General features: G+C 43.5%; 1 protein-coding gene across 2 annotated transcripts in view; it reads left to right on the top strand.

Annotated features, from left to right (window-relative positions):
• The first annotated feature begins 220 nt into the window (after positions 1 to 220).
• Positions 221 to 26,689, top strand: part of LOC134360177 (splicing factor U2AF 65 kDa subunit-like) — a 49,898-nt gene continuing 23,429 nt past the window's right edge. For both annotated transcript variants that reach the window (XM_063074213.1, XM_063074214.1), the window contains exons 1-3: positions 221 to 418; positions 23,679 to 23,865; positions 26,489 to 26,592. In XM_063074213.1, coding sequence (XP_062930283.1) covers positions 370 to 418; positions 23,679 to 23,865; positions 26,489 to 26,592 — 340 coding nt within the window. In that variant the 5' untranslated portion in view covers positions 221 to 369. The remainder of the gene's footprint in view (positions 419 to 23,678; positions 23,866 to 26,488; positions 26,593 to 26,689) is intronic.

Raw genomic sequence — 26,689 nt, 5'->3', positions numbered from 1 at the left:
AAGTTTAAATCTGGTGTAAATTCTGCCTTTGTTGCACGTTGACGTTAAAGCAGACGTTTGTCCCTCTGCGCTTACTCTTCCGCTTCAACCAAACGTGACTATCGGAGTCCCGGCTTCGCGTTGCAGCCATTGGAGGATAGCGAAGCCTTCCCCGGGTCTACGCGAGCATGGGTTGGCCAGCCTTGCTGTCACTCACGAACTAAAGTTAGGATGAGGCGAGCGCAAGCTAGCCGGTGGTGAAGCAGCCATTGTGTGAAGGAGAGGGAAGCAGTCTCGAACGTTATATTTAGCGGCGGATGAAGAGACATTCTAACTTAGAGATAAAGGGTTTTATTTCTACACTAAGATACGTTAAAGTGAGATAGACAGATGTCAGATTTTGACGATTTTGAGAAACAATTGCTGGAGAACCGGCAAGGTGAGTGTGGGCCCGGGAGATAAGCGATTTAGTTTATGGTTGCTGTTTTTAATAATATTCTGGTGCCGAGAAATGGCGGCCCAGTGATCCTTTCCAAGTGTTGAATTAAAACTCCCGTCCCGGAGACGGGGAGGGGGATGGGGGAGCCCGGCAGCGACGCGCATGCTCCATCTGTAACCTTAGTGAACGTCAATGGGACCAGTGTCCCGGTACTCGCAAGCCTGGTAATTTCCTGGACCTATCCACCTAGGTTATCCACTTGCCTTAGTACCTGATCCATTAGTTAACTATCGGATGCCGACGTACGATTTGTATGAATGTGCAATCAATTCATACAAACGTTGAAAATAATCTGGCATCTGATAGTTCAGCACCTGCTCGCTGGTCACTTCAGGCATAGGGTAGGCAGAGTTTATAGCCAGTCGCAGGGGCTGGGATGTGGGCTGGATATGTGACTAGAGCTGGGCTCAGGATCTAGAGTATTACTTAGTTTGGAGCCAGGGCCTGGAATAGTAGTATATTTCTAGTTCCATTTTAACTCACTGGAAAATATATTAAAGTGAAATTAAACTGTTTCAGTCTTGCGTTCAATAATCTGGAAAATCTGCCTACCTGGCACCACCTAAATACTGAGGGTGCTGGATTATTGAAATATTACTGTAGTTGCTAGAGATTGATCTTTTTGTTTATCCCATGTATATTTAAAGGTTTATGGGTTTAATTACCAGATATGTTTTCTATAGTTAAATCCTCAGAACATTCAACAGTAACGCACAAGAGCAGGCCCTTCAGCCCAAAATGTTGTATCAACTAGTTAAACTAGTAATCAAATGCCCAACTAAACAGTCCTTCTGCCAGCTCATTGTCCTTCCATTTTTTTGCATATTCATGTGCCTAGCTAAGATCCTCTGCAATGTCTCCATTGTATTTGCCTGCACCACCACCAAGAGAGCTCATTCCCATCACTATGTTTTAAGAAAAACTTGCTCCACACACCTCGTTTGAACTTGCCCCCTCTCAACTTAAATGCATTCCCTGAGATTTTGGGCATTTCAACAATGGCTGTCTGCTCTCGGAATCTTATATCTGTCGAATCTCCCCTCAACCTCCACCACTCCAGAGAAATCAACCCAAGTTTGTCCACCTTATCCTTGTAGCATATGCCTTCTAATAAAGACAGCAACCTCTCCAAAGCCCCAGCATACTTCCTATAATGGGTGACTAGAACTGAATGGGTTACTCTAGATGTGGCCTAATTGAAATTCAATAAAGTTGTTACATAGTTTCCTGCCCTGTTAATTCAATTGCCAAAAGCAAGCTTGCCATGTGCTACCTTCACCACCCTGTCAAACTATGTAGCCACTTCCAGGGGGCTATAGACATGGACCCCAAAATCCCTCTGCACTACAACACTGTTAAGGGTCTTGCCATTACTGTCTTTTTACATTTAATTGTAACACTTCACATATTGGCCAGGTTGAACACTATCTGCCATTTCTCTATCCATATCTGCAATTGATCCAGATTATGCTGTATCCTTTACTAGTTTTCTACGCTGACCACAGCACCATCAACCGTCGTGTAATCTGCAGATTTACTAATCCACCCGTCTATGCTTTCATCCAGTTTATATCACAAACACCAGAGGTCCCAGTATGGATCCCTACAGAACACAGACCTCCAGCCAGAATCAGTCCCTCTGTCTTCTACGGCAAACCAATTTTGAATCCAAAAGGCCAGGTGTTCTCAGTCAAAAACACCCAGGCTTCACTCCATAGTCTCAATAATATTTTGACAGAGGGTGGTCCTTGTGCAACTGGATCCTCACTTGCAGATCCCAGTTAGTTTGAATTGGCAAAAACATCACAATCTCCCTAAGCACCTGTGCACCACAAGGCTATGGGCTTAGCCCCCTGCTCTACTGGCTTTATTCTTATGACTGTGGCACTAAGCACAGCTCCAATGACATTGCAATGCAATGGAGACATGTACGAGGGAGATTGAAAATCTGGCTGTAATGTCTCACTCAACATCAGCAAGAGATGATTTTTGACTTCAGGAGAAGGAAACCAGAGGTCCAAGAGCCAGTCTTTATTGGGAGAACAGAGGTAGAGAGAGTAAGCAACTTTAAATTCCGGGATGTTAACATTTCAGAGGATCTGTCTGGGTCCAGCACGTGAGAAAGCACAGCAGCACCTCTTTCTTAGAAGTTTGCAAAGGATCAGCATGTCATCTAAAACTTTGAGAAGACAGTGGAGAGGATATTGACTGGTTACATCACGGCCTGGTATGGAAACACCAATGCCCTTATAAGGAAAAGCCTACAAAAAGTAGATGATAAGACCCAGTCCATCAAAGTAAAGCCATTTCCACCACTGAGCACATTTACAGGGAGTGCTGTCACAGGAAAGAAGCATCCATCATGAAGGACCCGTACCATCCAGGCCATTTTCACTCCTTGTTGCTGCCATCGGGAAGAAGATACAGGAGCCTCAGGACCCCCACCACCAGATTCAGGACCACTTATTACCCTTCAACCATCAAGCTCTTGAGCCAGAGATAACTTCACTCAGCCCATCACTAAACTGTTCCCACAACCTATGGAATCACTTTCAAGGACTCTTCATTCATGTTCTTGATATTTATTGCTTATTTATTTGTTGTTATTTCTTTTTTCTCTTTGTATTTGCATTGTTTGTTGTCTTTGTTGCTTGTTCTATTGAGTGTGGTCTTTCATTGATTCTGTTGTGTTTCTTGTCCTTACTGTGATTGCCTGCTAGAAAGTGAATCTCGCTTGTATATGGTGACATATATGTACTTCGATAATAAATTTACTTTGAACTTTGAAATTTCTTTGGTGTATGAGGAAATGCTCTTTGAATCACTCATGATCATACACATTTTACTTTAATGTTTTAGACGCTTCACCACTGTTTCATTGTTAGCAGTTTCAGTGCTTAGACCCAGCGATTCACACTACATCAGGAACCAAATGTCTTTCTCAAGTTTGTTGCTGATATTTAATTGTGGATTTGTACAAGGAGGTGAAAGATGCAAAGTAAAATCAAAGGATCGAGACAATTTGAATAAGTAGGCAAGAACATGATACGAAGAACGCAACAGGACCTCCAGGATAGTAATCTCCATGCCAGTGAGGGTAAGAATGGGATGATTTGGCAGATGAATGCGTGGCTGACGAACTGGTGCAGGGGGCAGGGTTTGAGATTTATGGATTTTTGGCATCCCTTCTGGGGAATGTATGACCTGTGCAAAAAGAATAGGTTACATCTGAACCCAAGGGGGACCAGTATCCTTGTGGACAGTTTTGGTAGAGGTGCTTGGGAGGGTTAAACTAATTTGGCAGGGGGATGAGAACTGGAGTAATAGTGCTGAGGATGAGGTAGTTGGTTTACAAACTGCAAGGAGAGGCTGATAATAGGGCAAAATTGCAGTCAATGTAAAAGGCAGAGAAAAATAAAAGCTGAATACAAGACTAAAGGTGGTATACTTGAATGTGTGCAGAATAAGGGAGATGAAATTGTAGCACGGTTACAGATTGGCATGTATGATGTTGAGAGCATCACTGAATCATGACTGAAAGAAGATTACAACTGGGAGCTTAATGTCCAAGGATACACATTGTATCGAAAGGGCAGGCAGGTAGGCAGATGTGGTGGCATGGCTCTGTTGGTAAAAAATGAAATCAAATCATTAGAAAGAGGTGGCATAGGGCCAGAAGGTGTTGAATCGATGTGGGTAGAGCTAAGGAACGGCAAGGGTATAAAAAACACCCCGAATGGAGTTCTATATAGAACCCCCCCGCCCCACCAACAGTAGTAAAAATGTGGTCTTCAAATCACAAGGAGATAGAAAATGCATGCCAAAAGGGCAATATTACGATATTCATGGGAAACTTCAATATACAGGTCGATCAGGAAAGTCAAGCTGGTGCTGGATCCCAAGAGGGTGAATTTCTAGAATGCCTGCAAGATGGACTTTCAGAGCAGCTCGAGTTTGAGTCCACTAGAGGATCAGCTATTCTGGAATGGGTGTTTTGCAATGAACTGGAATTGATTCACGAGCTTAAGTAAATGAACCCTTAGGGACCAGTGATCATAATATGATCGAGTTTACCTTGAAATTTGAGGAGAAGCTAAAGTCACTTGTATCAGTATTATAATGGAGTAAAGGGAATTACAGAGGCATGAGAGGAGCTGGCCAATATTGATTGGAAAAGAACACTGGCAGGGATGATGGCAGAGCAGCAGTGGCTGGCATTTCTGGGAGTAATTCGGAAAGTATAGGATATATACTTACCAAAGAGTAAGTATTCTAAAGGCAAGATGACACAACTGTGGCTGACAAGAGAGTCAAAGCCAACAAAAAAGTCAAAGCGTATATAATAGAGCAAAAATTAGTGGGAAGTCAGAGGACTGGGAAGCTTCTGAAAACCAAAAGAAAGCAACTAAAAAAATCATAAAGAGAGAAAAGATGGAATATGAAGTTAAGCTAGCCAATAATATTACCAACAATACCAAAAATTTATTCAGATATATAAAGTGTAAGAGAGACACGAGAGTAAATATTGGACTGTTGGGAAATGATGCTAGAGAGATAGTAATGGAAGGCAAGGAAATGGCAGATGAACTGAATGAGTATTTTGCATCAGTCTTGGGAAACTGAAAGGTCTGAAAGTAGATTAGTCACCTGGAGCATATGGTATACACCCCAGGGTTCTGAAAAGATGTAGCTGAAGGGATTGTGAAGGCAATAGTAATGATCTTTCAAGACTCAATTGATTCTGTTATGATTGTGGAGGAATGAAAAGTTGCAAATGTCACTCCACTCTTCAAGAAGGGAGAGAGGCAGAAGAAAGGAAATTATAGGGCAGTTAGTGTGACCTCAGTGGTTGGGAAGATATTGGAATCAATTGGTAAGGATGAGATTTGGGGGATATTTGGAGGCACATGATAAAATTAGGCTGTAGTCACTCTTCCATTTAACACATGTCTGCTCTTACCCCATCTTCCTGCCACCCTAACAGGGATAGGGTTCCACTTGTCCTCACCTACCATCCCACCATCCTCCTCGTCCAGCACATAATTCTCCGAAACTTCTGCCACCTCCAACTGGATCCCACAAATAAGCACATCTTTCCCTCCCACCCCCCACTTTCTGCTTTCCGCAGGTATCGCTCCCTATGTCAGGAGTCCCCAACCTTTTTTGCACCACGGTCCGGTTTAATATTGACAATATTCTTGCGGACCAGCCGGCCGGGGGGGGGCGGGGGGGGGTGTTCATGTAGGGTTAAACTCACCTCGGCATGTCTTTTACAGTTAAGGTTGCCAACTTTCTCACTCCCAAATAAGGGACAAAAGTAGCAGTCAAATCCCGGGACACTTCACCCCAGGAAAGACTACCATGACCATGAAACCTTGTGCGGGCACCTATGTGCGCACGTGCTGATTTTTTCTCCACAAATTGGTTTTGGCTTAATCTTCCCGACTACACTGTACGTATATTATTTCTACTTTATATAGCTGTGTATTTATCATATCATTCCTGCTTTTACTATATGTTAGTGTTACTTTCGGTTTTATGTGTTATTTGGTATGATTTGTCAGGTCTGGGAACGCTCAAAAATTTTTCCCATATAAATTAATGGTAATTGCTTCTTTGCTTTACGTCATTTCGCATGAAATGTTTCATAGGAACGCTCTACCTTAGCGGGGGAAATACGGGACAAGGGCGGGCCCGTATGGGACAAACCAATTTAGCCCAAAATACGGGATGTCCTGGCTAAGACAGGACAGTTGGCAACCTTATGTACAAGTTCAACAGGTGACAGGGAATGTGGAAAGGTGCAGCTGACTCATATCGTTTCCTTGTGGCCCGGAAGCACATGCTTTGCGGCCCAGTTTCCCTTGTCCATTCGTCCCTCCCCCCCCGATCTTCCTCCTGGCACTTAGCCTTGCAAGCAGAACAAGTGCTACACCTGCCCCTACACCCCCTCCCCCACTACAATTCAGGGCCAAAACAGTCCTTCCAGATGAGGCGACACTTCACCTGTAAATCTGTTGGGGTCATATACTGTGTCTGGTGCTCCTGGTGTGGCCTACTGTTTCTCAGTGAGACCATTTTGCCCAGCACCTAAGCTCCATCCGCAAGAAAAACCGGGATCTCCCAGTGGCCACCCATTTTAATTCCACTTCCCATTCCCATTCTGATATGTCTGTCCATGGCCGCCTACACTGTTGTGATGAGGCCACACTCCAATTGGAGGAACAACACTTTATACTCAGTCTGGGTAGCCTCCAACCTGATAGCATGAACATCAATTTCTTAAACTTCTGGTAATGCCCCCCCCAAAACCTCTTCTCCATTTTCCATCCCCTTTTCCCTCTCTCACCTCCTCTCACCAATTAACTTCCCAGCTCTTTTCTTCATCCCTCCCCCTCCAGGTTTCACCTGTCACCTGGTGGTTCTCTGTCCTCTCCCCCCACCTTTTAAATCTACTCCTCAGCTTTTTTTCTCCAGTCCTGCAGAAGAGTTTCAGCCCGAAACGTGGCCTGTACTTTTTTCCATAGATGCTGCCTAGCTTGCTGAGTTCCTCCAGCATTTTGTAGCTGTCGCTCAGATTTCCAGCGTCTGCTGATTTTCTCTTGTCTGTAGTCAGTCAGCATGGTTTTCTTAAGGGAAAATCCTGCCTGACAAATCTGTTGGAATTCTTTGAAAAATTAACATGCAGGATAGCCAAAGGAGAACCAATAGATGTGTGCTGGGATTTTCAGAAGGCCTTTGACAAGGTGCCACACATGAGGTTGCTTAACAAGAGCCCGTGGTATTACAGGAAATATACTAGCATGGATAAAGCATTAGCAGGAGGCAACGAGTGGGAATAAAGGAAGCCTTTTCTGATTGGTTGCCAGTGTATAGTGGTGTTCCACAGGAGTCTGTGTTGGGACTGCTTTTTACATTTTATGTTTATGACTGATTTGATGCTTTTGTAGCCAAGTTTGCTGACGATGCAAAGATTGGTGGAGGGGCAGATAGTTTTGAGGAAGTACACCCTATCCTCGTTATGTGTCTTCAGACTATGTGGATTCACAGTCATGTGAGGAGCACTGCCTTCCCGCCAATACAAGTCACTTGCACACGCCTCGCAGTCTCACTGTTGGGATGAGAAGCACCACTTTCCCACCAATACAAGTCAGGTGCGCGCGCCTCACAATTTCACTCCTGCCACTCTCGCATTGGTTTTGGCAAGGTGTGGCTGTGCGATCTTAAACTTTTGTTGGTTTTACCTACGGTGCAGTGATTTTGTGCTTGAAATATTTAACTGTGCCTCCTAAGGGTCCGATGTCATGTCTTGGGCCATCAGCCGAGCGGCAGAGAACCGCTTTAACACTTGAAAAAAAGTTGGAAATTATAAACAGCGCGGCATCAGCTGAAGGTAACAGAGCTCTGGGACGCTACTGCCAGGAACAGAATCTTGCCTTTAACGTTCTTCTGTTGCTTGACAATGTGCCAGCCCATCCTAAACATTTGGACAGCATTCATCCCAACGTAACAATGCATTTCCTGCCGCCTAACACAACATCGCTGATTCAACCTCTCGACCGGTGTGATCCACATTCAAGCTGTACGTATTTTTTTTTACGGTGAACTATCTCTCAAATGCTGCAAGCAACAGACGATTTTGAAAATCCCAGGAGTTTACCAACGGTGAGGGAATGGTGGAAGTCGGAACACTTGGCACAAATGGCGATGGACATGGACCCAAGTTTAGAAAGGAGTCAGCATTTCAGTTGTTCCCTGCCATCAGCCCTTCTTCCCTACAAGCAAATTTATGCTGAAAAACAAAATGCTGCCAAGCAAACAACCCTCACCACTTTATTCAAATCGCTGTAATCTTTCTGCTGCTGGCAGTTCTAAGAGTTCTGTGAGTCTTCCTTCACCCCTTGCTGTGCTTGATATGATCCTGATGACCACAACCATCCACCTTATCCGTGTAAAGCTGCCCGACACCACAACAGCCACTCATCTCCCGGAGTGAACACACCTGCCACTGTTGGTGAGTACTGTGCACCAGAGGATGTAAACTTACTATGATTTATTACATTGAATATTACCTTAAATTGATTAAATATAATACAAATGTTGTCTTGTAGTACTGCTTTTGTGTCGTATTGGTATGAAAATGTGAATAAATTACAGATACAACATATTTAGGAAGCCCTCTGGAACGCATCCCTATTTTATTTAAATAATTATTCGCATTATGCGTCAGCTTCGAGGAACATATCCCTCGCATATAACAAGGATAGGGTGTAGCTACAGAAGGACTCAGACAGATTAGGAGAATGGGCAAGGAAGTGGTAGATGGAATACAGTGTTAGGAAATGTATGGTCATGCATTTTGGTAGAAGTAAAAGCATAGACTATTTTCTAAAAAGAGAGAAAATTCAAAAGCTGAGGTGCCAAGAGACTTGGGAGTCCTCATGCAAGATTCCCTAAAGGTTAATTTGCAAGTTGAGTTGTTGGCTAGGAAGGCAAATACGATATTAGCATTCATTTTAAGGGGAGTAGAATCTAAAAGCAAGGATGTAATGTTGAGGCTTTATAAAGTACTGGTGAGGCCTTAGTATTGTGAGCAGTTTTGGGCCCCTTATCTAAGAAAGGATGTGCTGACATTGGAAAGGGCTTGAAGGAGGTTCATGAAAACTATTCCGGGATTCAAAGGCTTGTCGTATGAGGAACTTTGATGGCTCTGGGCTTTTACTCACTGGAATTCAGAGGAATGAGGAGTGACCTGATTGAAAACTAACAAAGGTTGAAGGGCCTCAATAGAGAGGATGTTTCCTATGGTGGGGAATCTTAAGACCAGAGGACACAGCCTCAGAGTAGAGGGCTGCCCTTTTAGAATGGAGATGAGGAGGAATTTCTTTAGCTGGAGAGTGGTGTATCTGCAATTCGATGTCACAGTTAGCTGTGGAGGCCAAGTCATCGGGTATACGTAAAGCGGATGTTGACAGATTCTTGATTAGTCAGGGCATGGCAGGAGATTGGCACTGAGAGAGAAAATGAATCAGCCATGATGAAATGGCAGAGTAGACTTAATGGGCTAAATGGCCTAATTCTGCCCCTACATCTTAGGTTCTTATGGTAATATGGAAAAATGTGAAGTTACTCATTTTGTTGAACTAAACAAAAAAGTATTTTTTATTATGTGAAATTACTTAACAAATTGACCCTAGTGTTCTCTCCCACCAGTCACAAAAACCCTATATACAGGTGCAGAGAGAAGGCAAAAGCTGCAATGGCCTTAAGTACAAAAAAAGGCTAAAAATGTTTTGCTGCAACTTTATAGGGACTTGGTAAGAATGCAGTTAGAGTATTGTGTACATTTTTGGGCTCCTTACCTAAAATGATACACATTTACCATAGTCAGTGCAGACTGAATCCGTAGAATCAGTCTGCTACATGAGGAGAGATCAATTCGACTAAGTCTTTATTTTCTAAAGAGATGATAAAATGGGAGGTAATGTCATTGAACCTTTAAAGAAATACTTTTAAAGGATGCAGGGGCGGGGGGGGGGGGTTGTTTATCCCTGGCTGAGGAGTAAGAAATCAGCATTCAATCTCACAGTAACAGGTCATTTTGCACGGAGGTGAGAAATATAGGGCATATCGAATCTTTGGAATTTTCCCTCCTGCTGGGTTGTGAAAACTGTCATTGAGTTAATTCAAAACTGAGATTTTGAGGATAGTGTAGGAAAATAGAGTTGAAGTATATGACCAGCCACAGTCCTCATGCATGGTGGAGCAAGCACAAAGGGCTAAATAGCCTATTTCATCTATTTCTCATCAAATTGTTGAAATTAACCACTTTTTAAATTATAATATCGTCCTGGTAAATTTGTGTTTCTGCCTCTTCCCAAGACCAGTTTTTGAGATGTTGTGAGATGCTGTGCTGGAAATTCATTGCAGCACTACAATTTTAATCTGTTCCGGTGTAACACAGTTTGCTTCAATTTAAATTACTGTTTGTCAAGGTAAATGCCTTGGTGAATGGCAAACTGAAATCCAGAAACAGCATCTTGACACGTGTCCTGTTTTCTGGGTGTGTCAGGGCTAGGTATATGACAGATGTAGAGTGGTTCTGTCAGTAAGCAATGTGGCTGGACCGGCGTTTTTGATATGTGCCATGTGCAAAGCTCTTCATGGTGATTGGCATCAGTGCCACCAGTTGATAGTTCTTTAGTTCTAAAGGTGTAGAGTTCTTTAGTACAGGCATGATGGTGGCTGATTTGAAGCATGTTGGTCAACAGCCTGGATGAGTGAAGTGTTGAAAATGTTTGTGAAGACATCAGTGAGTTGGTGTGCACACTTCCCGAGTACTCAGCCTGAGATGTTGTCTGGCCTGGCTGAATTATGGTAGTTGACTCCGTGCAGAATCTTTCTAATGTCTGCTGCTGTTACAGACAGTAGCTGCTCACCTGGGGGAGGGGTTAGGGGGTAGCTTTCATGGCCAGCGTTATGTTGCATGAGGCATGTATAAAAGTCATTTACAGTGTTGGGGACGGAGGCCTCACTGGTACAGACAACTCTGTTTTCCCTTGCGTAGTCAGTAATACCCTTGATGCCCAGGCAAATATGTCAGAGTTTGTCATCAGACAGGTGTTCCTTAATATTTTTTGTGTATAGGTCTTTGTTTCCTTGATGCCCAAGATGAGGTTTCCCCTGGCCGCTCTGAGAGCTGTTCTGTCACCAGAATTGAAGGCAGTGTCTGGGGCTTTTAGTAGGGAGTGCACCTCTGCATTCAGCCAGGGTTTTTGGTTTCGCCATGAGATGACCGTTCTTGAGGGGTCTACGATAATGCATTTTGGTAAAAGGAACAATAGTGTGGACTTTAATCTAAATGGGAAGAAGGTTCGAACATCAGAGGTGCAGAGGGGCTTGGGAGTCCTTGTGCAGGACTCCCAGAACGTTGATTTGCAAGTTGACTCTGTGGTGAAGAAGGCAAATACAATGTTGGCACTTATTTCAAAGGGAATAGAATATAAAAACAAGGAGATAATGCCGAGGCTTTATAAGACACTAGTCAGGCCGCACTTGGGAGTATTGTCAACAGTTTTGGGCCCCATATCTCAGAAAGGATGTGTTGTCATTGGAGAGAGTCCAGAGGAGGTTGACGAGGATGATTCCAGGAATGAAGGAGTTAACATATGAGGAGCGTTAGGCAGCTTTGGGCCTGTACCCACTGGAATCTAGAAGAATGCGGGAAGACCTCATTGAAACCTATCGAATGTTGAAAGGACTAGATAGGATGGATGTGGAGAGGATGTTTCCTATGGTAGGGATATCCAGAACTAGAGGGCACAGCCTCAAAATTGAGGGGCGACCCTTTAGAACAGAGGTAAGGAGGAATTTTTTTTTTAGCCAAAGTAGTAAATCTGCGGAATGCTCTGCCACAGGCTGCAGTGGAGGTCAAGTCCATGGGTATATTTAAGGCGAAGTTGGTAGTTCCTGATTGGTCAGGGCATCAGAGGATAGCAGGTGTGTGGGGTTGAGTGGAATCTGGGATCAGCCATGATGGAATGGTGGAGCAGAATTGATGAGCTGAATGGCCTAATTCTGCTCATGTGTCTTATGGTCAATGTTGTCTGCAGACTTACTGATGTAACTGGTGACAAAAGAGGCATTTTTTTGAGGTCTTTGTCTTCTCCTTTTGTGGCTGCAGCCTTGAACATCTGCCGGATAGTCTGTTCAAAACAGCCCTGAAGCATAGAAATTGACTCATTAGGCCATACAGTGATGGTTCTCTCCATTTTCAGCAGCAACTGGTTTCCTGAGATTAACTTTATGGAGATGTGATCAGAGAGGCCAAGATGAGGACATGTGATGGTTTTGTAAATATAGTATCTGTTTGCATAAATATGGTCCAATCTTTAGTTCCCCTAAAGGCCAGGGAGACTCTTTGGTGGAATTTTGGTAAAATGCCCTGCAGGTTAACATGATTGAAGTCTCCTGTAATTATGAAGGGAACATCTGGATGCTTGTTTTTTAGAAAGTAGATGATACTGTAAAGCTTTCCCAGTACATCTATGTTTCTATGTTTCTATTCACACTTGGAGGGTGGGGGAGGAGTTGAGATGTAGACAGTGGTGATAAACCCATCAGTAAACTCCTTAAGCAACCAAAGTGGCTGGCATTTAATTTTAGTATGTTCATTTGCCCAGAACCAGTGATGGCTATCTACAGATGAGTTTGTGCACCAACCTTTGTTAATGTACACACAGAATCCACTTCTTTTGGACAGGGAGTTTCTGTCTGCACAGAACAGTGTTATCCCATCAAATTGAAACAGCAAGTTGGGCATATTGTTTAGCCACTTTTCAGTGAAAAACAGAATGCAGCAGTTTCTCATCTCTTTCTGTGCCCTCATTCTCAGTGTCAGTGGGTCCATTTTATTTTCTAGTAGGTGGACATTGTCAAGAAAAGTGGTGCCATGGGCCTGGTCAGGTTAGCTCTCAGCCTAGCTAGTGTCCCATTCTCTTGTTGCATTTCTGCTTTTGCTCACACTCCTGCATCTGCCACTCCCTCGACTGAGGTGGGGGCCGAGGCCAAGTCACTGTTGCCGAGTCTGGTGTGCATAGAATCCCTATTCTGTTGAACACTGCTATCAACTGCTGCGGGTGGATTAAGAGTATTTTTATCTAGGAGTTCAATGATGCTGTGTTCGTGGAGCTTTGGTTGACTGAAATCCCTGCCTAGAAACTTTGAAACACTTAAGAATTTAAAACTAGCACCATTGCTGGGAGCTGGAGAAGCTGCTGCATCTTTGTGTGCCACCATCTTGAGGAAACTCTTATTTCCTCTGTCTCTACAAATTCCATTTAAAAACAATAAAATAAAATGTTGCACTTATTTGGGGTGAAGCAATCTCGATGTATTAAATCCTATTGATAGATAGTAATCAAAGAAAAAACACTTAGACCAAATAAAACTGAAGTAATTTAAAATGATATTGCTTCAAATCATATTTTAATATCACCAGCATATGTTGTGAAATTTGTTAAGTTAGCAGCAGCAGTACAATGTAATTCATGATATAAAAAGAATAATCAGAATAGTAAGCATATATATGTATTTTAAATAGTTAAATTTAAATAGCGCAAAGACAGGAAAAATAGTGCAGTAGTGTTCTTAGGTTCAATGTCCATTTAGAAATCAGATGGCAGAGGGGAAGAAGCTGTTTCTGAATCGCTGAGAGTGTGCCTTCAGGTTTCTGTACCTCCTTCCTTATGACTAATTTTACCACTCTCTGCAGTTTACTTCAATCCTGTGCAGTAGCTCCCCCCCCCCCGCCATACCAGACAGTGATGCAGCCAGTCAGAATGCTCTCCACGGTACACCTAGAAGTTTTCAAGTGTTTTAGGTGTGTTACGTACCCCGTAACTGGGTTGCCAAACCAACAGAAATGGAACGCTCGTTGGAGTCTGTTATTACTAGGAACTAATAAAGTTTTATTAAAGAAATAAGTAGTATAGTACACTAACCGCAAGGATATAAATGTAACAGGTTAGCAATGATAATACACACATATACACAGAAATAGGGTAAAAGGAATAACCAAGCTCTATCACAGTCTAGGGTTAAAATGATCAGTCTTAAGTGAAGCAGAGATCAGTTCAGTTTAGTGCAGTTCGAAGTAATAGCTGGTGTGGTACCGTGGGGGGGAGAGGGGGAGAGAGAGTGAGAGATGCATTTGGTTTCGGGCAGACCTTTTGATGTTTTCTGATCCCGCTGTGGTCACCGACTGTGACCCCTCGGTTCCAGATACGATCGTTCTTCCATGGTGAACCCGGCACCCAGGCATTGGCGGACACACACCCCAGGTTCCCACCAATCCTACCTTTACACCCTGTGAGCCTCTGACCAATTCCCGCGAACCGGTCCTCCAAACTCGCACCAACTTGTGGGGGCACACTGCTCTTTCCAGGGTTTCGTGGCGTGTCGTGCCTTAGCAAACCTGCTCTTTTTATCCCCCTTCTGGGGTATCATCTGTCCATCAAACTTCAGACAGTTCAGGTTCAAAGCAAACGGTCTGTCAATATCTGAATTGTGCTTCTTTCTCGTTAATCTCTCTTTTCTCTCTTATTAGCATTTTGAATGTTTCTCCATTGTCTTCTGTTATCTCTCTCATTTGCATCATCTGTCCAGTAGCTCTGCTTGGTGTCACGGATGACACTCCCGCCCTTAAAAGGATTTTTACCGGGGTAAAAATTATGGGCATGAATGCACATTGTAAGATACACACTAATATACAGGTAGTCATCAGCTATTTGGCTAATACAGAGAAGTTTAAGTTTTAATGCCTTGACAGACAATCAGCAATCACATTGTCAGTTCCTTTTATATGTTTTATCTTAATATCAAATTCTTGTAATACCAGGCTCCAACTTAATAAGCATTTGTTTTTATCCTTCATTGTGGCCAAAAACACTAATGGATTGTGATCAGTGTAAATTATCAGTGGTTTCCGTGCCGGACAAATATAAACCTCAAAATGTTGTAACGCCAGTATGATTGCCAGTAATTCCTTCTCCGCAGTGGAATAATTTCTCTGATGGACATTAAACTTCATAGAAAAATAAGCCACTGGGTGTTCAATTTCCTCTTTGTCTGTCTGCAACAGCACCACCCTTGCCGCTTCATCGCTATCATCTGTTGCTAGGGAGAAGGGTTTTGAAAAGTCAGGCACATTCAATACAGGGTGGTGACACAGAATCGCCTTCAGACTCTCGAAGGCTTGTTGACAAAGGTCGTTCCACACAAACTTTGTATTTTCGGCAAGAGCTTAGTAAGAGGGAAGGTAATATCCGCAAAGTTTTTGCAAAACTTCCGATAGTACCCCACCATCCCCAAGAACTTTCTCAGGGCTCTCTTGTGCGTCGGGATGGGAACTTCAGAGATAGCCGGCACCTTAGCCTGCATCCGTGCCAGCTGCCCCTGTCCTACCACATACCCCAGATAAGTGACCTTAGCGTGGCCGAACTCACTTTTCACGAGGTTCACTGTCAGGTTGGCTTCAGACAGCCGTTTAAACAGTTCCTCTACTGCCACAATGTGCTCCTCCCACGTGTCACTCCAGACCACTAAATTGTCAATATAGGCTTCTGCATTCTTTAACCTTTTTATCACTGAATTAATCATCCTTTGGAAGGTCCCTGGGGTGTTTTTCATGCCAAAAGGTAAAACATTATACTCTTATAACCTGGATGGAGTGACAAATGCTGAGATTTCTCTAGCCCGGTCGGTTAAAAGAACACACCAGTACCCTTTCAGCAAATCGATCTTTGTGATGTACTTAGCTCTCCCCACTTTATCGATGCAGTCATCTACCCTTGGGATGGGGTAAGCATCAGATTTTGTGATGGCGTTCACGTTTCTGTAATCGGTACAGAATCGTATGCTCCCATCGGGTTTCGGGACAACCACACAGGGAGAAGCCCATTCCAATTTGGATGGCCTAATAATACCTGTGGCTAGCATGTGTTCAATTTCTTTCTCCACTAGCTTGCCCTTCTCCAAATTCATCCTATAGGGGTGTTGCTTAATAGGCTGATCTGATGTAACAACAACATCATGTACCGTCCCCTTGCATGGCCTCGGGACATCCGGATGTCTGCATGCCGGTTAATTAGCTTTATCAGCGGCTCGCTCTGTTCAGGGGTTAAGTGAGAGACCTTATCAGCAAAGTTGACCAAAACAATAGAGTTCTGCAATCTGTTTGGCACCATATTTATCTTTTCAAGATGGGTTTTCCCCTTATCATTTGGCACCCCAGCCTGATTTATTTTTGTGATAACACCGACTAGATCTGCTTTCTTATCGTGGTAAGCTTTTAACATATTAATATGCGCTAATTGGGTTGGCTTGCGTCTGTCCAGCGTTTCAATAACTTAATTCAAGGAGTCTATCTTTATAATCACTTTGTACGGACCGTGGAATCTTGCCTGGAGGGGGTTGGTTACCACTGGAAACAGAACTAAGACCCTATCGCCCACTTGAAACACTTGTTCGCGGGCACGTCTATCATACCACTGTTTCATTTTCGTTTGGGAGTGTCGTAGATTTTCTTTGGCAAGGTCACGGATCCTTTTAAGCCTCTCACGAAATTTTAAAACATAATCAATCACATTGACTTGTACTGTCGGACTGGACCATTGCTCTTTCAGTAAGGTCAGAGGTCCTCTGGGCCGCTGACCGAAGACGAGCTCGAATGGGCTGAACCTCAATGACTCTTGAACCGTGTCCCTTACAGCAACTAACAAAAGAGGCAAGGCATCATCCCAGTCTCTAGCGTTCTTTTGACAATAAGTTTTAATCATGGTCTTTAATGTTGCGTGGAATCTTTCCAACGCCCCTTGGCATTTCGGGTGGTACGCGGAGGCCAAAATGTGCTTTGCTCCCATCTCATCCAACATTCGTCGGAATGTGTGAGATGTGAAGGCACTCCCCTGATCTGACTGGATTTCCCTTGGCAGCCCCACTGTAGTGAAAAATTTCACAAGCGCCTTTACCACTGTGGGAGCCTTGACGCTTGCCAGGGGCACAGCCTCTGGAAGCCTGGTGGCGGCGCACATCATAGTCATCACATACTCCAGCCCACTCGCAGTTCTGGGCAGGGGACCGACAAAATCCACAATTATTCGGGAAAAAGGTCCCCGAAAGCGGGTATCGGTCGAAGGGGCGCTTTAGGCAGGACCTGGTTCGGCTTTCCTACCACCTGACAGGAATGACACCGTCTACGATATTCAATAATATCCTTCCTCATGTTTGGTCAGTAAAACTCTTTCATAATTCTATCGACTGTTTTCCTCACCCCAAAATGTCCACCGAGGGGTATCTTGTGGGCCAGGTTAAAAATCTCGTCCCTATAAATTTTCGGCACTACCACCTGGTGTACCACGCCCCACTCCTCATCTTGGTCTCCACTTCCTCATCAGTACTCCCTCCTTCACATAATAGCCCACTGGGTCCCTTTTTATTTCTGCTTCGGAGAGAGCTGGCTCCATCAAAACCATCAGCTCCTTGTCTCATTCCTGTGCCTGTATAAATTCCTTCCTCGCTAATGATAAATCTGCCTCAACTCCCTCACTTCCTTCCGCTCCACTATGCTCCTTCTTCTCACTTTCTAACCCCTCCTGGTACAAGACTGGCAAAAACGTCTCAGCTAAATCTACATTTGCTTCGGCAGCCTTTCTTGACATGCGCCAAGTTACTGCGCAAACGGGATAAACCTGTGAGTCCATGGGCGGGTCCTCAGTCCTGGCAGGCTTACTCGTCAGCTTTACTGCTGGGTACACATCTCCACTTGCAAGATCGTTACCGAGTAAGACCTCCACGTCTTCCATCAGTAATTCGGGCCTCACCCCTATTGTGACCGGTCCGGAGACCAAGTCACTTTTTAGTTGTATTTGGTGCAAAGGTACTGCTTCAGTCCCTTTCCCAATGCCTTTTATCACACTGACCTCCCCCGTCTAGGTCTGTGCACTGAAGTCTAACACCCTCCTTAAGATCAATGACTGACAAGCCCCAGTGTCTCTCCAGATCCGTACTGGAACTGGGGTTGACCCCTCCTTCACCGACACCAATCCGGTCGAAATAAACTTCTCGCACCCTTCCTGAACTCTATCAGACCTCTTCTCCCCTAGCAATTTGTTTGCCGGCTCAATACAGCCAGTCGGAGTCGTCGTTTTGCCTTTCCCCGTCTCCTTCTTTGGGACAAAACACCTGGACGCAATGTGACCGGCTTTCCCACAAATATAGCATACGACCCCAGGAGACTTCCTACCAAACTGCTTCCTGTCTTCCTTATCCTTCTCACTAGTCCCCGGCTTACTTTCTGGCTTTTCTGGCGGACTTTCTCCGCCCTCTCGACTAGCCTTCTGGTAGCTCTTACTCGGGGTAGACTTTGCTTTGTGTGTTAACGCGTACTCATCTGCTAACTTAGCAGTTGCGGCTAAGGTTTCTGCCTCTTTCTCATCTAGATAGGGCTTCATACCTTCAGGGACACAACCTTTAAATTGTTCAATCAGTATTAGCTGTAGCAGTCTGTCATAATTCCCAGTGACCCCTTTCGAGGGGCACCAACACTCACAGTACATCTGCATCTCACGGGCAAACTCTAAATACGTGCGGCCCCACTGCTTCCTCACATTCCGGAACCTTTCCGGTATGCCTCCGGGACCAACTCATAAACCCTGAGTATAACCTCTTTCACCACATCATACCTCTGGGCATCTTCTGCTGACGACGCTGAGTAAGCTTGTTGAGCTTTCCCCTTAGGTACGCTCTGAAGCAAAACAGCCCACTTATCCCTCGGCCAGTCCTGACTTGCAGCGACTTTTTCAAAATGTAGAAAGTACCGATCAACATTGGCCTCCTCAAATGGGGGAACCAACCTAACCTCCTGGGTCGCCCTGAACCCTCCACCTTGGTTCGGCATTTGGCTCCTCTCTAGCGTCATCCTTAACTTCTCCAGCTCAAACTCCCTTTCCTTCTACTTCTCTCTCTCTTCCCGTTCTAGTACTTGGAACTCGTGCTCGAGTCTTAATTTTTCCATCTGCAGCTGCACTGCCTCTCCACCAGGTTTGCTCATAGACACCACCTTCAGCTCCCCATGGGGAAACACACCTTTAGATACATAATGCTCAACGATAGCTCTGTGCATCTCTGCTCTCCTCATTGTCGGCTTCCCCTTAAAAAGATTCAACCATTTTGCAACAGTCCCCAGTTCTGATTTCCTGGCATCCTCTAATGCCAAGGTTGGCGCCTTTAGAAATTCCTCAATCTCCATTTCTGCTGTTTGCCATCTTTTTTTTATTTCGGGAATCTTAACCCAATCAATTTACCCAGTCCCAATTTTGGCGTTCAAAATCCCGAGCGAGATCCCCACTTATGTTACGTACCCGGTAACTGGGTTGCCAAACCAGCAGAAATGGAATGCTCGTTGGAGTCTGTGATTACTAGGAATCAATAAAGTTTCATTAAAGAAATACGTAGTACAGTACACTAACCGCAAGGATTTGAATTTAACAGGTTAGCAATGATAATACACACATATACACAGAAATAGGGTAATAGGAATCAACCAAGCTCTATCGCACTCTAGGGGTAAAATGATCAGTCTTAAGTGAAGCAGAGTTCAGTTCAGTTTAGTGTAGTTCGAAGTAATCGCTGTTGTGGTACCGTTGGGGGGAGAGAGTGAGAGATGCAGCTGGTTTCGAGCAGATCTTTTGATGTTTTCTGATCCCGCTGTGGTCACCGACTATGACCCCTCGGTTCCAGATACAATCGTTCTTCCATGGTGAACCCGGCACCCAGGCAAGGGCGGACACACACCCCAGGTTCCCACCGATCCTACCTTTACACCCTGTGAGCCTCTGACCAATTCCTGCAAACCGGTCCTCCAAACTCGCACCAACTTGTGGGGGCACACTGCTCTTTCCAGGGTTTCGTGGCGTGTCGTGCCTTAGCAAACCTGCTCTTTTTATCCCCCTTCTGGGGTATCACCTGTCCATCAAACTTCAAACAGTTCAGGTTCAAAGCAAACGGTCTGTCAATATCTGAATTGTGCTTCTTTCTCGTTAATCTCTCTTTTCTCTCTTATTAGCATTTTGAATGTTTCTCCATTGTCTTCTGTTATCTCTCTCATTTGCATCATCTGTCCAGTAGCTCTGCTTGGTGTCACGGATGACACCCCCACCCTTAAAAGGATTTTTACCGGGGTAAAAATTATGGGCATGAATGCACATTGTAAGATACACACTAATAGCTCTGTTTGGCATCACACATGACAGGTGATAAACTAATTCTCTGGAAACTTCTGATGAAATCTAGCTGCTGTCTTGTCGCCTTTATAGCTGCATCAGTATTTTGGGATCAGGTTAGATCCTCAGATATTTACACCAGGAACTTGAATTTGCTCACTCTCTCCACTTCTGATCCCTCTATGAGGATTGGTTTGTGTGCCTTCATTTTACCCTTCATGAAGTCCATAATCAACTCTTTGGTCTTACTGACGAGTGCATGATTATTGCTGCAGCGCCACTCAACTAGCTGGTATATCTTTCTTCTGTACATCCTCTTATCACATCTGAGGTTCTGCCAACAATAGTTGTGTCATCAGCAAATTTATAGATGGCACTTGAGCTATGACTAGCCACACAGTCATGGGTATAGAGAGAGTACAGCAATGAGCTAAACACATATCCCTGAGGTGCAAGGTGGAGATGTTATTACCAATCCACACAGGTTGTGGTCTTATGGTTAGGAAGTCGAGAATCCAGTTACAGAGGGAGGTTCAGAGGCCCAGGTTCTGTAGCGTTTTGATCAGGATTGATTGTAGGAATGATGGTATTAAACATTGAGCTATAGTCAATGAACAGCATCTTGACACAGGTATTTCTGTTGTCCAGGTGATCTACGGCCATGTGGAGAGCTATTGAGATCATGTCCACTGTAGACCTATTGTGGCAATAGGCTAATTGCAGTGAGTCCAAGTCCTTGCTGAGACAGTAGTTGATTCTAGCCATGACCAACCTCTCAAGGCATTTTATTGTCATGGATGTGAGTGCAACTGGACAATAGTCGTTAAGGCCACTCACACTACTCTTTTTGGGCATTGTTGCCCTTTTGATGCAAGTGGGAACTTCTGACTGTAGCAGTGAGAGTTTGAAAATGTTTTTGAACACCCCTGCCAATTTTCAGAGCCTTACCAGGTACTCCATCAGGGCCAGCTGCCTTGTGAGGGTTCACCCTCCTGAAAGGCAGCCTGATGTCGGTCTCCAAGACAGAAATCACAGGTTCACTGACTGCAGCAGGGATCCTCGCAGCTTTAGTTTTATTCTCCTCTTTAAAGCAAGCATAAAAGGCGTTGAGCTTGTCAGGTAGTGGAGCATCACTGCCATTCATGGTGTTGGGTTTCGCTTTATAGGAAGTGATGGCCTGCAAACCCTGCCATAGTTGATGTTTCCACCAGCCTCGCTCAGACTTGTTTCTTTGCTCTTGAAATAGCCCTCCGCAAGTCATACCTAGTTTTCTTGTACAGACCTGGGTTGCTAGACTTAACTGCCACAGATCTAACCCTCAGCAGTCTACAAACCTCCTGGTTCATCCACAGCTTTTGATTTGATTATGTACAGCAAGTTTTCACAGGCACACACACTCATCTACACAGGTTTTAATGAAATCTGTAACAACTGCAGCATACTCATCCAGATTTGAAGATGAATCCCTGAGTACAGTCCAGTCCACTGATTCAAATCAGTCTTATAAGCGTTTCTGTGCCTCCCTTGTCCATACCTTCTTGGTCCTCACTACAGGTGCTGTGGTCTTCAGTCTCTGCCTGTACTTGGAGCAGGAGTACAGCCAGGTGATCAGACTTGCCAAAGTGTGGGCGTGGAACTGCACAGGAAGCACTCTTGATGATGGTGTAACAGTGTGTTGTTTCCGCTGGTACTGCAAGTGATTTGTTGATGGTAATTATTTAGTGACTTTTTCAAGCTGGTGGTTGAAATCCCCCAAAGTGTTGGGGAAGCATCAGTTTTATGCCTGTTGATTACATCGCTCAGATCATCTAGAGCCTGTTTGACGTTGGCCTGAGGTGGAATGTACACTGCTACCAAAATGATGGCTGAAATCTCTCACAGCAGGTAAAATGGATACCACTTGATCGCGAGGTATTCCAACTTGGAATCAGAAATAGTCATTAGTTTATTATGTCATCTGTACCAAAATACTGTGAAAAGCTTTTGTTTACATGTCATTCGAACAGATTATTCCTTACATAAGTACATCAATAGGAAAGAAAAACAAAACAATATGGAGAATATAGTGTTACAGAGAAAGTGCAGTGCAGGTAGATAAATAAAGTGCAAGTGCTGTGATGAGATAGATTGAGAGATCAACAGCTCATCATATTACTTTAAATTTGAATTGGAAGATATGTTATAATTAGGACTGACTGGAATTGAGTACAAGTTAAAGTGACTAAAAATGGTAGTGGTAGGATGGATCACAGCTAATTAGTTATTTTAGTCTTCTTACATCTGTACAAGAGATTGGCCTCTGTTGGTCAGGGTCCACCATGGACGTTGCATCCTAGTTGACTAGATACGCAAGCCAGGGCAGTACAATATGGAGAGCAAATTGTTGCCCATGTATCAAGTTGTTGTTCTCCCCCCCCCCCCCCATGATCCACACATCTGATGAACCCAAATGAATAGTAGAGACCGATGCAGTTTGGCTCCAGCTGCATCACAGGAGTTGCCAGTCAGCCTTGAACTCAACATAGGACTACTTTAGGAACTCCAGCTCTGGATTTTTCCTAAGTTTACTCCCGAGGCCTTCCCCATGAGGGGGTATAGCCACAGGTAGTCGAAGTTTGAGATCAGAGTTTATCTTCTCTAGGTGAGCTGTCAACTATGGCAGATGAGCCCCATCTGCCTGAAGCAATTGGTTTTAAGGAGCCAGTAACCCACCTTTGCCCCTTGCTAATAGAAACGGGTCCACTGGGCTTAGTAGCTAAGCCACGCGTGAATGCCAGGAACTAGACTGGGTTGTCAGAGGCTATTTGAGGTGCACCTCATTGGGAGCATTTAATAGGTAGTGGGAGCTTATCTCCATTACCACCCCTGGAAATAAGGACCTTAAGGAACCACATCTATAAAACTGTTTGCATATATCTTGCAGTTACTGAAATGCAATGAGATGAGTTTGTTTATTGTTTTGTAATAACTACTTAGACAATATTAGTTATCTTTGAGAACTATTGTGTAACTTTTCTAAAGAATCTCTTTGGTGCTGCCTTTGACAGGTACCATAGGATAGGTTCTTCTCACCACCTTTCGCAACAAGTACCTGAGCTTGTAGATGGCCAAGTGTTTTTTTAAAGCACACTGATCCACCAGTGTATGCTTGAAATTATTTTGTCAATTTTTAAGAAAAGTACCAACAGTGGTTATTTAGCCACTTTTATAAGCACTGAGTTAAGAATATTCATCCTTGAATTTGGAAGTTTGACCTACAATGCTTCTTCAGTAGAACAATTGATAGCATTTAATTTTTAATTTCATTTTGAAAGGTAATTTTAACTTTTGTTTTCTCAAGGTAAATTTGATAATTTGCCCATTATAAGTAGCTTTTCAATGAATACTAAGATTAAAATATTCCGCGGTGTTCTTTCTAGAACGAGAAAGGGAGCGTCACAAGAAGAAAAGTCGAAGCATTTCCAGAAGTAGAAGTCGGGATAAGAAACGGAGAAGTCGAAGCAGAGACAAACGCAGCCGCAGTCGAGACAAAAGAAGTAGAAGTCGAGGAGGGAGAAGCAGGAGCAGAGATAAGCGAAGCACTTCACGAGAACGAAAGCGACACAGGTAATTTTTCAATTTCTCAAACAATTTGCTCCCATTTGTTGCGGTGTTAAAGAGTTTTAATACTGAGTTCACAATAAGCTCCTGCAGATGAAGTTCTGCCAATGTATTTCCCACAGTTGCATGTAATCCATACTTGATTTACTTATACTTATTTTGTGATATAGCGCAGAATAGGCCCTTCCGGCCCTTCGAGCCATGCTGCTGCAGCAACCGCTGACAAACCCAATTAATCCTAACATAATCATGGGGCAATTTACAATGACCAGTTAACTTACCCAGTATGTCTTTGGACTGTGGGAGAAACCTATGCATTCCATGGGGAGGACATACAGAGACATGTTACAGAATGGCGCTGGAATGATCTCCAAACTCTGGAACGCCCCGAGCTGTAATAGCATCATGCTAACTGCTACATCCGTCTATCCTGCCAAGTAGATAAAATTTTCTGGTGGAATAAGTTCCCACATAACACCCTCTGGATGAGCTGTTAAAGCCAAAACTAATTGCTTGTCATTCAATGCCAGTACATAGTGTTTCTTGTATTTTACAGTTACAGAGCACATTTAAATGGAGGATTGACTCAATTAAGCATCATTTCAAAAACTCAGCTGATCAGTGATTGTCTGCTTATTCTGTGGTCTATAGGTTTTGATGGTATTCAGCATCTCAGATTTCAAGAACTATCATCATCCACCTATGTAACTATCTCAGAAGCAGCTTAAAATTGTTGGGCAATTTCATTGGTCCTTCACAATGTGTGTGACACTAGAGAGAAAGCAATGTTCACATTCTCTCTTGAATTTAAAAATCTAAAACATTTTATAACACCAAAGGGAACCATTTCAGCCCACCTTCTCCCCACTGATTGGCTGACAAAATTATCTAGTTACTCTGCTTTCCCTTTTTCCCATACACCTGGCAGCAATATCAGCTCACAACTTAATGGCTTCAGGAACAAAGCAGGTTACGAATGCTGATAAATTGAGAGTCTTTAGATTTCTGTCATATCTCTGAACCCTTCAGCAGAATCCAACATGCTATGACTCCTCAATGAATTATCTGTCCATCGATACAAAGTGGAATGGGCCTTCCAGCCCAATGAGGCACACTGCCCAGCAACCTGCCTATTTTCCCCCAGCCTAATCACAGGGCAGTGATCAATTAACCTACTAACCGGTCAGTATGTCTTCGGAATTTGGGAGGAAACTGTAGCACTGATAAAATATAATAAAATTTAATGCTCTAATGGTCTAGGAGCAATTCATGTAGTCATATAGCCTAAAATAGATGCTTCTAGGTCTCTGCTTTATAACTGTAAATTTGAATAATTTGCCAATTATAAGTAGCTTTTCAATGAACAATAAACAAGACAATAATCTGATTGCAGTTATGTGACAGTTGACTCGCAGTTAGTGGTGAATCTGAGATAATCAAACCCTAAAATAAGGTTAATTGAGATTGAGATTATCCAGTTGAAGTATTTGTAATTTTCACTAAGCGGTTGCTACATTGTCCTTCCTGGTACTTACAGGCAACAGGTCATCCCCGGTTTTAAACTTCTTAGTTGTATGCAGTCTGCATGTGTGAACAAGTATTTGAAAGACTAGCTGGGTAGATTTGCTTGCTGTTGCAGAGCTACAGGCATCTACTGCTGTCAGGGAGCTCGATTCATGGCTGCATTTCTGACTTGAACTGTCCCAGTTACAAACAGTTCATAGCCTACCATAATCTGGAGAGGACTGTGGAGAGCTTTTCTACAATGTGTATATGTGGATGTAGATGAGTTGTAGAACAGTGGTCCCCAACCACTGGGCCGCAGAGCATGTGCTACCGGGCCGCAAGGAAACGATATGAGTCAGCTCTCATTCCCTGTCACGCACTGTTGGTCTGTGAAAGACATGTTGAGGTAAGTTTAACCTTACTTGAACACCCACCTGGTTGGCCGGTCTGCAAGAATTTTGTCAATATTAAACTGGTCTGCAGTGCAATAAAGGTTGGGGACCCCTGTTGTAGAAGACTAAAGTGAGTGGAGTAGTTACAGTTTCTGGTCCAGATCTTCCATTTTACTTATTCACACATGCAGACTGCATACAACTAAGAAGTTTAAAACCGGGGATGACCTGTAGAGACCTGATTGTGAGTGCAAATGTACCTTTGAGAAACTATAATTACTGACACAGTTCTCAAATAACAGCAACATTTACCAATTAAACAAAGGTCAATGCATTGGAAATTTTAGAGCACTTTATTTCATAGATACAACAAAAAGTGTTAATTTCACAATTTCCTGAGTTACATGAAAGGTGTGAAAAAGAGATAGTGTGAATGTGTGAATCTACATTATTCAACAGCAAATTACCAAACTTCCAATGCTATCAACATAAACTTCAATTGATTACTTTAGTGTCTTTGCTGATTCTTAAGGAGACATTTGTATATTTCTATCTTAATCATTGCGTTATTTGGGCTGTCACTAATCAAAAATGCCTTTTTTATTTCTAATTTAAATTTAACAGCATATGCACACTATATTAAATAAATGGTGTGTGGTATAACCTTTGATATTAGTAGTATACATTTCCCTATGAGATTGAGTTTCCAAATTTTGTTTTTGTAACTACAGTCGGTCTCCTCGTCGTTCTCGTAGAAAGAAGCCTTATAGATACTGGGATGTTCCCCCTCCAGGTTTTGAGCACATTACCCCAATGCAGTACAAGGCGATGCAAGGTAAATTCTTCCAGAATTTTTATGCGTGCTTTAGTAAGAGCCAGCACCAGACCGTTTCCATGAAGATCTCAATGAACATACATACCTATTTCACTAA

Source organism: Mobula hypostoma, chromosome 22 (genome assembly GCF_963921235.1).
Source record: "Mobula hypostoma chromosome 22, sMobHyp1.1, whole genome shotgun sequence".
NCBI lineage: Eukaryota > Metazoa > Chordata > Chondrichthyes > Myliobatiformes > Myliobatidae > Mobula > Mobula hypostoma.
This window is presented reverse-complemented; position numbering and strand designations above follow the sequence as displayed.